Below are 12752 nucleotides of genomic sequence, written 5' to 3'. Positions count from 1 at the left end.
ATATATATAACTAATTGTTATAGTCAGATTCATGTGTCAACTTGGCCAAGTGGTGGTACCTGTTTGTCTGGTTGGGCAAGTGCTGGCCTGTCTTTTGCTGTGAGGACATTTCATAGATTAAATCATGATCACATCATCTACATCCACAGCTGATCCCATTTGTAATTGGCTAAGGGGAATGTCTTCTATAATGAGTGATGCTTAATCTAATCACTAGAAGCCTTTTAATGAGAATTCAGAAGAGACAGGTACTCTTCCTGCTTTGGCGGGTGAGTCTCTCCTGTGGAGTTTGTCCAGACCCTCCATTGGAATCGTCAGCTCCACAGCCTGCCCTACAGATTTTGGACTCTATGTTCCACAGTTATGTGAGACATTTTTATAAATTTTATATTTATGAATATTCCTTGTTGATTCTGTTTCTCTAGAGAACCCTAACTAATACACTAATACATTTAAAAAAACGACAAAGGTCAAAGAAGAAATAAAGTAAATTGAAAGTGGTTTGAAGAAAAATGAAGATATGACACATTAAAAATTGTGGTAAGCAATTAAAGCAACAGAGGGAAATTTATAATCCTACAAAACCTTTTAAGAAAAGGAGAAAGGATTCCAACCAATGACCTCACTTTCCATCTTAAGAAAGTAGGAAAAGAAGAGAAAATTCAATCCTTAGTAAGCAGAAGAGGAGTAATAAAGAAAAGAGCTGAATACAAAAATATAGAAGACAGACAAATGATAAAGAAAATCAGTGTAAAAAAAATTGGTCTTTGAGAAGATTGGTATAATTGATAAATCTTTCACCATACTGATAAAGAGAGAAGACACTACTACAAATATTTGGAATGTGAGAGGTGATATCCCTAAAGATTTTACAGATATTATAAGTGTCATATGGGGATATTATAAATATTTGTACCAATGAAATTTACAACTTAGACTAACAGATGAATTCCTTGAAAGACAAATTACCAAACCTCACTGAAGAAGAAAAAGATAATTTGTGTAGCATTCTATCTGCTGAAGAAATTGAATTTAGTTAAATTTTTTTCCATGAAGAGAATTCCAAACCCAGATGGCTTCACCCATATCTTTTATTAAATATATAAGGAAGATATAATAAAAATTTTACAAAACCTTTTTCTGGAAAATTAAAAGGGGGGGATACATTTCAAGTCATCCTATAAGGCCTACATCATCCTGATACCAAAACCAGACAAGTTTTTCTATCATGGGAAAGGAAAATCAGACAAATTTCACTCATTAATATTGATGTAAAAATTCTTAAAGTTTTATCAAACTACACTCAAAACATAAAAATGTATAATACATCACAATCCAGTAGGGTTTATCCCAGGAGTGTGCGTTTGATTCAACATTAGAAAATCAATCACTACAATTTACCATTTTAACAGAATTAAAAAGAAAACAAACAAGTGATACTCAATACATACAGAAATGTCATTTAATAAAATCCAAAATCCATTCCAGATAAAAACTCTCAACAACTAAGAATATAAGGGAACTTCCTCAACCTGGCAAAGGACATCTGTGTAAAAACTACATAGCATCAAACTTAATGGCGAAAGAGTGAATGCTTCCCCCCTAAGATCAGTTACAAGCCTAGGATACTGGCCCTCAACAATTCTATTCAACATTGTCCTGGAGGTTCTAGTCAGTGCAATAAGGCAAGCAAAAGAAATTCAAAAAGCATCCAGATTAGAAAGGAAGAAGTAAAACTGTCTTTCTTCAGATGACATAATTGTCTATATAGAAAATCCTACAGAATTTACCAAAAAAACAGTTAGAAAAAATAAGCGGGTTTCCTAAAGTTGGAGGATTTAAAAATAAAATACAAAATTTAGTTATATATTTTAAATACTAGCAATGAACAATAAGAATTAACATTTAAAAATCTATGGCATTTTAACAGCATAATAGGAAATACTTAGAGCCAAACTTAACAAAAGATGTCCAAGATTTGAAAACTGAAAGCAACAAAACATTGCTAATAGATATTAATGCAGATTTAAATACATGGTGAGATTTATGATGTTCATGGATCAGACAACTAATTTTGATAAGATATTAACTCTTCTTTAATTGTCCTTTAGAATCATTTCAATCCAAATCCAAGTTTCAATGAGATTTTTTGTAGATATTGTCAAGTTGTTTCTAAAATTTCTATGGAAAAGCAAATGATTGATAATGACAAGACCATTTCGAGAAAGATCAAAGTTGGCAAAGTTATGCTACTTGATTCCAAGGTTATTATAAAGCTACAGTATTCAAGACTCTGTGGTATTAGTTTAAAGAAAGAAAAATAGATCAATGAAACAGGATAGATTCCAAAAATGGACTCACATATATCTAATAAATTGATTTATGACTAAAGTATAAAGATAATCAATGGAAATTCAACAAATGGTGTTGGGGAAATTTTATGTCCATGTTCAAAGTTAACTTTTGATTTGAAAAGAAAACTCAAAATGAATCATAGATCTAAAACATGAAACCTGAAACTATAAAACTTCAAAAAGGAATCTTTGTGAGCTTAGATTAGGCAAAGATTTCTTAGATTTGATTTCAACATTGTGATCTATAGTAGACAAAGTAGAAGAACTAGCTTCATCAAAATTAGAAACTTGTGCTCTTTGAAAGGACAGGTAAGATAATGAAAACACAAGTCAGAGACCAGCGGAAAATTAAATATGTGTAAATTATATATGTGAGCAGAAGATGTGAAAAAGCACTTCACCAATGAAGGTATATGGATAGCAACTAAGTACATGAAAAGAAGTTTGATATCATTAGTCATTAAGGAAATACAAATGAAGATTACAGTGAAATTCTACTACATACCTAACAGAATGGCTAAAATTTAAAAGACTTACAATATAACGAGTGTTGATAGGAAGTGGAGCTATGGGAACGGAAAATGGTAGAACTATTTTGGAAAACTAAAAATCGTGTTTCCTATAAAGATAAATATGTACCTTCGATATGATCCAGGTATTCTATTTCCAAATATTTACCCAAAAATAAAGAATGCACATGCCCACATAAACACTTGTACACAAACATTGATAGCAGTTTTATTTAGAAACAACCCAAATATCTATCAACAGGTGAATAAGTAAATTATTTGTGGCACATTCATACAATGGAATACTATGCTGCAATAAAAAGGAATGAACTACTGATATGTTCAACAACATGGATGAATCTCAAATGAATTTTGCTGAGTTAAAGAAGTCAGACAAAAAAATAGCATGAGTCCAAATATATAATTATGGAAAATGTAAATGACTCTATAGTGACATAAAGAAGATTACTGATTGCCTGGCAGGTTGTTCTAGGGGGTGAAAGAAGGGATTGACAAGAAAAGGGAGGTGAGGAAACTTGGAGTGATAAGATGGTTCATTTTGATTATGGTGTTGGCATCACAGGTTTATACTTATGCCAACATTTATCAAACAGTATACTTAAAATATGTGAAATTTATGTCAATTATACCTCATTAAGGTAGACAAAATTAAGGGTTAAGGATCATATGGGTTACTTTTTACTATTTTAAAGTTCTCATCTTTCATTTCTTCAGTAGGCTTTCATAAAATAAATCTGGTTTAATTAAAAATCTAGGCCTCTCACCCTAAATCAATTAGGGACAGCATAAAAGAAATGCCTAGGGGTTTTCGGTCAATTTCAAGTCGTAATAAACTCACTTTGTAATAAAAAGAGAGGGCGCAAGCAGAGGACCTCTGAATTTAGGGGCTGACAAGTGTTTGGTGGGGAAATAAGGAAAGGAAACCAAGAATGAAATATGGGAAGTACACCTGACAGAGGGAAGCAGTAAGACCGCGCCCACACGTTCACCCACGGCTCTATAAATTCTCTAGGCAGCTGTCTCCAAGTGGATTAAAATGTTACGGTGTTTGGCAGGTCCTCAATTACGAAAAACACTTCCACCTGAGTTAGCTCTGCCAGCTGGATACTCCGTGCTCGGAAGGTTAATGTCCAGGCAGTCGCTGGCCTTTCCTCCTCCACGCTGCGCTGCGTCTTATTCTCGGTTGCCCCCTGGTGGCGAGCGCCCAGGGATCCGCAGGCGCACGGGTGAGGCGAGAGGAACAGGAGGCATGTTTATTTCTGTAGTTCTTCTGTCAGTCCATTCTTGCCGGGTGGGAGTCGCGGCGAGGGAACCGTGGTGTCTGGTTATGACCTCCCAGTTTCAAGGCAGAACTTCCTGCATTTAGAAGCGAGAGGCGCAGAAAAAGCCCTACTTGTAGGAGGACTGCTACCACTAGACCCCCCCCCCCCCACCATGCGCCAAAGAACCGAGGGGGAAGGGAAACCAGAAGGGTCCCCTTTAATCACAAAGTAGTTCTTGTTTTTTTTCTTTTTCAATGTATTGTCCACTGCCATCCCCGCCTGTTCCAGATATTGATCTTCCCCTTCATAGCCGCGTAAAGAAGACTGGAGATCGTCCCTGTATCTCACTGTCCCCAACCCTCAATTGGCCTAGGGTGGGCAGTTCAGAAGCTGGGATCCGAGCGCACAGCGGGAGGGATCCCGTGGGCTCCAAGAGTAAGGGGATAGGGGACTTAGAGATGGGCAAAGGCGCCCACATCTTCGGCTTCCAACCCCAGGTGAGGAAACCGCGTTACTTTTCCGTCCACATTTGATTGACAGGAAGAGGTAGTTGTGATCCGAGGGCGGGGGTGCGTGTGTGGAGGCGGAGACCAAGCCCAAATCGCACCAAAAGCCCGAGAGGGTTTTCCCTTGTAGACGGCAGGGCTTTGGGTCTGGTGTCACACACGCCGCCAGGCTGCTCGGGAACCCGTGGAGCCTGACGCCCTAGCCAGGAGGGGGAGCGCGAAGTGTCCCCCGTCGGAACGGCTGACTACAAGGAGGGGCAGGGTAGCCGGGAGCCCCGCGCGTTACTCCTTGGGCAGTTTCAGGTTCACCCGAGTCTGGCGTGCGGCTCCCCCGAGGCTCTGAGCCGAGGTCCGCCTCCCGCTTCCCTCCCCTTCCCGTGCGCTGCCTCCGCCTCCTTCCTCTGCCTCCACCCTCACTCCCCATCCCTGTCTGCCGGGAAGTAGGCTCCGAGCCCTCATTCGGCCGGAGCTCCGGATGTGGGTGCCGGACAAGTACACGGCGCCTCCACCCAAGATGGATAGCCGCTACACCAGCACTGCGGGCATCGGGGACTTGAACCAGCTGAGTGCAGCCATCCCGGCTACGCGGGTGGAGGTGTCGGTGTCCTGCAGGTGAGGACGCAGCCCTTCCTCTATCTCCTCCTCCCCTGTGCTGGTGGATAGTGTTTGGCAAGCGCTCGAGGTCCCCCCAGGCTTTGCGCCCGGAAGAAGTTGCGCGATGAGTAGGGAACACCCCAGTTATGGGGCTGGAGTCATCCGCGGCTCGAGTGACACAGAGTGGGGAGTGGGAACTAGAAGTGAGGGGTGGGCTCCGGGACGGAGACTTTTATTTTCTCTTTGGGAAATGCTATAAAAGTTGGCTGGGCTGTGACTCAGCTGCGGGAACCCCGGCTGCAGCCCACTTTACAGGACCTCTTTACGTCTCAAAGCCTAACTGGGTGGTTTGATGACGGGAATCGAAGGAGACCACGCTGTCCAAAGCGCTGACCGCTGCGTGTAGTGCCCCGGGACTCCCTTTGCTGGGCGTGTGCAAACCTATTACCAGGGTTGGCTCGAATCTTGTAATTTCCTCCCCACCCATTTCCTGGAACCATCCAGCTTGCTTTCCCCCCCACACTTCCTTGCTTTTTGCCTTCTGCCTGGGGGATTTCAGCTCCAGCCCTCTTTGCACCCGAGTCTGTGCCGTACCTAAGATCAGGGAAGTCACGACTTGGTGCTTGCGGATGAGCATATTTGAATGCCGCGAAACTTACCGACACCCTACTCAAGAACTGTATATTTCAAACTCCTTTTCCTAATGTTCAAGTTCCGTGTAAATAAAATAACAGAATTACAGGATTTTGCGAAGGAGATGGGTGGGCTCCAATAAATTGATAATGGCAAAAGGAGAGGCAGAATTTGCGAATTAAATGTAGACTCGGCAGCCAGCCTCTCTGGGAGGCTACCCCTCGTCAGTATTTGATTTCTCTCAGTGAAAAGCTCTTTCTTCCTTTATCCACTTTTGCCCCAAATTATTTTTATGCCTTCAAATCCTATTCCTTCCTTAGCAAAATTTTCCTTGAAGAAATTAATAAAAACATGAGTAATCTTCCATGTAAACACGGGAAGTTCTGTATTGAAGTATGCCATCAACCCTGTGGTACGTGATTTTACATTTTCACGAGACTAAGGAAGGAATTTCTTTTTGTGGAAATTTAAGCACTAGCAGCCCCAGTTGAGGGTTTGTTTAGGGGTGGGGTCAGTTTATCCCCTGAAACTGTATCACATGAGCACTTGCTTCCTTTTAAAGCTGACCTCAAAGTGGAAAAAATAATGCTGATAATGGTAGTTAATGCTAAGCTTTTGCCCAATTACAGGCACTGCTTCAAGTTTTGCTTGAGAACTCTGTGTCAGTTGAATAGGTGAAGCTTCATGGAAAACTTATTCTAGATATTAGTCCCTAGGTCTTTTTCTTCTGAAGCTAGCTTTATATGCTAGAGGGAGGTTATTGATATATACAGATAATACAGAGCCAAAAGCCCTAGAATAACATTTTCTAGAGTTATCATCGTCTGTTGAATGTCCTGCAAAGTCTGAATGGCATGTAGTCACCTGGAATAAATATGAAATAATGCTGTAAATCAAATCTGAAGTTCCCATAAGCTTCTTTAGGCTGGTGGGGAAATTGTATTTAACTAGTCTTTCTGCCAATTGGCTCACATTAAGTGTCTTTTTTCTAATGTGGGTGTGAGAAGTCAATTAGTTTCAGCTTGCTGCCTCTGAACCTGGAGTTCCCCTTGTTCTAGCCTTTTTTCATAGTTTTGCTTTGGTGTTTTTTTTAATTTTCAAAAGAAAAAAAAAAGATCCTGAAAGAGAACATAAGTACGTGTAATGTCAGATGTCTCTGCTGGGGCCAGGAGAGATTGGTTTATTTTATTCTGAGTTGCTTCTTGGTGATTTTGATGTTAAAAGCATCATTTGGGCAAATAGAAGTATAATTAAATTTCCAAGTTAGTACCTTTGGAATAGGTTCAGTAATTCCCAACAAGGTTGGGCTAATTTTAATTTTATATTGTTGAGAATCGAATCTTGTAACTAGAGGAGGTGGTGTAACAGGGGCTTTGGCATCAGAGACCTGGATACAAGTTCTGGCTTTGTGACTTTTGTTACCTTGGAATAACTTCTTACTTAACCTCTTTAAACCTCCTCTCTAAAATTAGGGTAATTATGGTAGGTTGCCTTATGTTATCAGGGTTTAATGAGATGGTGTGTGACAGGTGTTTACAAAGTGCCTGCACAAAAGAAAGTGCTCAAAAATGTTAGCTCTTATTATAATAGGGCAAATAGTTGTTGAATAAATGTATCTCCTATGATTCAGTTGCAGAATTCTATAAATAGTCCCTTTCTTGTGAATTTCAGTAAATTGGTTAAAGAAGACAAAGATAGAAACAATTGTGCATGCCTCTTCCCTAATTCTGTGTCTTCTTTGATGTGACTAAAGGGCATATTCTCTAGGATGTTTGTGGAAATTTCACTTAGCTACATGTTGTGATTATGGCCCCCTCAGTCTTATTATGGACACAAGGAGAGCAAAGATTTCCCTTGCTTTACTGTATCAGAGAGCTCAGCTGATTTCCTGACACTGAAGCAACTCAGAAGGAATAGGATCCTTTTTGATAACCCCCTTTCAGCTGTCTCTAATATGAGATTTTTAAAAAGCCTTCCGTTGGCTTCATCTTTGTCAGGGGGGAGTGAGAAGCATCAAGTGAAGCTTGAAGCTAAATATATTTCATGGAAATCCTGTTTTTGAGCATCTTTTATAGGTCTAGTATTATGTCATGTACCATGGGAAATGCAGGAGAAGTTCTCTGAATATGTAAAGTCTGGTTAGGAGACCATATGACATGTGGTAACTGAGGACTGTATCCAGTGGTGAGGCTTATGCCTAGGGAGGGAAGATATTCTGGAATAGTCCTCTGGGAATGTACTACAAAGAAGAAATAGGGCTTGAGCAGACACAGGGAGGATGGGCATTGTTCGGATTAGAGAAGGGCCAGTATAAATGGAAGTTTGATAGTCGCTGCAAGCATGGTGTGCGGTGTGCATTTATGTACAGGCATGCTGCTATTCTTTGACTTCACTTCTCTTCTATCCAGTACCTAGCTCTTCTTGCATTCACTTTATTTTTTTACTTGATCAGTCTGTAGATTTTAGATTAGTTAGATTAAATAATTAGTTGAAAAATCCATAGCTGAAATAATACAGCCTTAAAAATGTAAAAATAACATGACATTACCATTTTATACTGAGGTACTGAGGTGTTTCCAGGGGAAAACACCATGCAGTAATCACCTGTTTTTCTTGGAGACTTGCCTTTGTTGCACTGTATCTAAACACTGTTTTGGTGATTTGTCATATTCTCTGAGAAATTTACCAGTTTTGAAAGCAGTGAGACCATTACATATGTCTAGGCTTTGTACATTATTTATTAAATGCGAGTCCTTCCACAGTAATAATCCTATAATGGTGAAAAGTCTACTTTTTAACAGGAATGTAGAAGGTAGAATAATACTAAATAAATGCCAAGTTTTCTGCTCAATGAGCATAATATCCAATCCATGACACCAAGGTCTCAAAGACAGAGAATTTATTACTGTGTGCAGAGCAGGAGATCAGATGGCCTATGGGCCCAAAAACCTGTCTCCCCCATTCTAAGGAGTTCAGAGTTTTTATGGATTCAAACAAGGGGAGGTGGAGTTGTTAGAATTACATCACGTATACACAGGGCTGAGACTAGGCTAGAATAACCATTACGATAGTAAGTACGCACAGTGCTGAGACTAGTTGAGTTTCAACAATTTCAGGAATTAACTTCTGGTTATTCTACAATATAGAAAGAAAAAACATCTATATAACAGTTCAGTAATCATAATCATTTGTTGATTCTTAATTTCTTGGGTACAGGAATACAGAGTAGAAATTTATTCTACTAGTCTTTCCTAGCCTAACGGTAAGTCTCTTGCCTTGCCTCTCATCACTCTTCAGGTGACCTCTGTGCCTGAATATATTCCGGCGACCTCTGTGTGTTGCCTGTTGAGTATATGCCCAAACCCATGCTAGATGTACATGGATACAAACAGCCCCAGCAGGTACTAGAGTACCAGTCTTTTGTCCCTGAGACTGGGCACATGCCTCCAACGTTGTTTTCTCTCTTCTCTTGAATAGATTAAGTTCCTTCTTTAAGACTTGGGTCAAACGTCATCTTCTCTCATGTCCCCCTCCCACATGTTGCCACCAGTGTGTACTAGTATCATAATTATATTGTAATTTTTGGTCTCTGGATATTCGAGGACAAGTTCTGTTGTTTTCATATGTATATATTCTGAATTTGGCACAGAGTATGTAGTCAATATCTATTTGATGGTGTGGTTCTCTGGTCAGCTCATATGACACAGAGAGGGGGTTTGTCTGCTAAAATACAAGACTCAGCCTCCACACATACCAGCTCTACTGAATCTCTGCATCTGGGTCCTAGGAATCTGGATTTTCCCATGTGTTCATTTTACATGCTGAAATTTTGAATCTACTATTTGATGAGCAAATGACTGACCATAGTCACTGGATCTGGGTAGTGATATTTGTTAAAATATCAATAGAGCATAGCCACTAGTTAAATGTAAAATATAGAGGAAATGATAACTGAGTGTTTCTTAACTTTGTATCTCACCTGTGAAACTGTTATATAATAGTGTATAACTGCCCGTATTTTTCCAACGACATGTCCGGTGATGCCGTATTGGTAGCTCGAAGTTGGTCATGGGAAGAGTGTTTACACCATGGAAATTGGCAAACACTACAAATCTGGGTCTGATTTATTGTTTTATTATTGACTACATTAAGAAAGCATTCTGTGGGAATTAATTTGGCTACATAGAATTTAAAATAAGAAGTTTTATATTATTTCTAAATTGTTTACTCAGCTATACAGCATTTATATCAGTAAAATTTTTAATTTTTACACACACAAACACATAGGTGTTTTTTTTTTTTTTTCGGCGAGCTTGTTAAACATATACCAATCAACACATCAATGTTTATTTCTTTTGTACAAGGTAAAGTGCTATGTAAAGGAAAATTTATTGTTACTGTTAGAAGTGGTAGTATCAATTTTAGCACTTGCGTCACTGTTGGAATAATGATATTACATGATTTTTATAATTCATGAAAGGTTGTGGAAATGTACATGGATAGTGTGAAAGAAACAGGAAGACTTGTATACTTTTTTCCTTCTTGTATGGTCCTTTGAACATCTTCTTTATTCTTCTACTTTGAAGATTTTTTTTTTATTGCTTCTCCATCCACTGGTGGCATATGCTTTGCAAGTATACATGTTTCAGTTCTACTTACACTTTTAGCCATTAACTAGCCACTTGTGAAAGCAAAATCCAAATTCCAAGAGATTGGCCCCATTGAGGTTGGCCCAGCTTGAAGCAGATACCTCTGCTCTTCTATTTAGCTATGGTGAAGGAGAACCATTGTTCAAACACAGCAATTGGGGTTCTTTCCCACTCCTTGGTAGTTCATCTCTTACACACATTTTTGCTTTCTTTAATCAGACAAAATTTTGAAGTCAGTGTGTAAATAGGTTTTCAGATGGTATTTGCCATCTGATTAATTGCACTGTTACTATAATCTGGGATTATTAGAATGCTTGCTATCCTGTTAATGGGGCATATGCCTGGAAAATTACAGCTCAAGTTGTTCTTGCTTGGTTCTGCAGTTCTTAAGGTCCCGTGCTTTAGAATTGTAATTGTCACGTCAGGCTTTTTTGGACCTGGATTTGGGTTTGTCTTGGCCCCAGAATTGCAGGAATGTTTGTCCTAGGGGAGTTTCTGAACTATGGCTTTGAAGTCTCAGTGGGGGAGCTGTTCGGCATATGAGAGAAAGCCAAGCTCAGGCACACCCAAATCTTTTTTCCCACCCAGTCTGTGAGTTGTGTTGTACTTTTAAAGATTTTGGGCCTGGGATTTTTTTAAAAAACAAACCTGGAATGTGGAGAAAGTGAGTCTAGTAATATTCATGAAACTGGGCACCTGGTTAGGATCCGGGAAGGGGCAGGGGGTGGATTATGATAATAGCTGTATTCTTTTAGGAATGCTCTTTGCAATTTAGCTGGCTGAAGCCTCTGTCCCCTACTTGAGTTGGCTCTAGGCAGAGAAGAAAACGATTCCTCTCAAGGGGATTCTATTCAGTTGTTAGCCTACTTTGTATTAGTAACACTTGCTTATAGAGCCAGTTTAGCTGAGTTTAACAGATGGGAATTAGGCCAGTTTTACCACTTCCCTTGCTGTGAAACTTTGGTAGCTTACCTGATCTCTCTGTGCTTAAATTTCCTCATCCATAAAGTGGGTCTAAATAGTCCTTACCTCTTATATTTGTTTGGAAAGTTAAATAAATGAGTATGTAAATAAGTTAAACCACAGCTTGTCACATCAGTTAAGCACTCAATTGCAAAAAGATATAAACACAAAAGTAAAAATCAGACTATTCCATGACTCTATAAGAATTCAGTGCATTTCTCTTTCATCTATAATATCACATTTTTGATCTCTCTCTCTCCCTATATATATATATATATATGTAGCATTATAGGCTCATACAATTTCTCTCCTTTACTTTCCTCTTTATATTATATCATGAAGATCTAGCTGTCATTTGTCTTTGAGTATATAACTTTCCATTTCTGTGTAGTATTCTAAGAGTTACTTTATCCTATTTCCCAGCATTTCAAAAAGTTGCTCTTCAAAACAATGCTACATATGAGTGTTTCCATTCGCAAACATTTGATAGGATTTCTGATTTTGTTTTTCCTTAGAATAGTTTTCTAGAACTGAAATTATTAATAAGGTGTCCTCTCAAGGGGATTTTAATAGCTTGTTCTGGTTGTTTTTCCTCTATTCCTCTTTAAATAATCAGTCTTGTCTAAACCACTGGTTGCTATCTTTAAAATCTTTTATTCCTAAGAGAAAGTTGCATTTAGATATTAATGAAAATTTTGGGCAGCAGAGTATAGCAGCAAGAAAATGGAATTATGAATCAAATAGATATCTTTAAATCCCATATTCATCCCTTTTTTGGGATAAATTGGAGAATTAAATGAAATAAAGTCTGTAAATTGCCCAGCATAGTGCCTGTCACAAGAAAAGCCCTCAGCAGCTGTTTTTGTTTCCCACAAGAAAAGGCTGAGTAACTGTTGTTTTTGCCCCAGTTTCTTATGGATATATCACTGTGTGGCATACAAGGAACAAAGAAGAGGTGGTACCTGTGCCTTGGACACATTTACAATCAATTTGAGGAGCCGTAGGAAAATAAAACGCAAGATGACAATTATCAAGCTACATATTAAAGATAATGCATTAAATGTGGAGGGTGGATGGAATAAAAGAGTGGTTAGAAGAAGGTGGGTTTGGAAATGCACACTTGTATTCTACAGCTTCCACCCTTTGTACCCTCCATCCTTACACACACAGACCAGTGGACTTAATGAGATTTGACAGGTAAAAAGTTGTCTATGATAACAAAGTTTTAGAATAAAACTGAACACATTCTTGTATCTGAGTA

General features: G+C 39.0%; 1 protein-coding gene across 2 annotated transcripts in view; it reads left to right on the top strand.

The window, feature by feature from the left end:
- The first annotated feature begins 4763 nt into the window (after nt 1–4763).
- The window catches only part of CPNE8 (copine 8), a 236060-nt gene continuing 228071 nt past the window's right edge, over nt 4764–12752 (top strand). The window contains exon 1 of one of the 2 annotated variants that reach the window (XM_077170499.1): nt 4764–5264. In XM_077170499.1, coding sequence (XP_077026614.1) covers nt 5128–5264 — 137 coding nt within the window. In that variant the 5' untranslated portion in view covers nt 4764–5127. The remainder of the gene's footprint in view (nt 5265–12752) is intronic. The other variant, XM_077170498.1, reaches the window with a different exon arrangement.

The sequence above is a fragment of the Tamandua tetradactyla genome, chromosome 7 (genome assembly GCF_023851605.1).
Source record: "Tamandua tetradactyla isolate mTamTet1 chromosome 7, mTamTet1.pri, whole genome shotgun sequence".
Classification (NCBI taxonomy): domain Eukaryota; kingdom Metazoa; phylum Chordata; class Mammalia; order Pilosa; family Myrmecophagidae; genus Tamandua; species Tamandua tetradactyla.
Note: the sequence above shows the minus strand (reverse complement) of the source record. Positions and strands in the feature narration are given on the sequence as shown.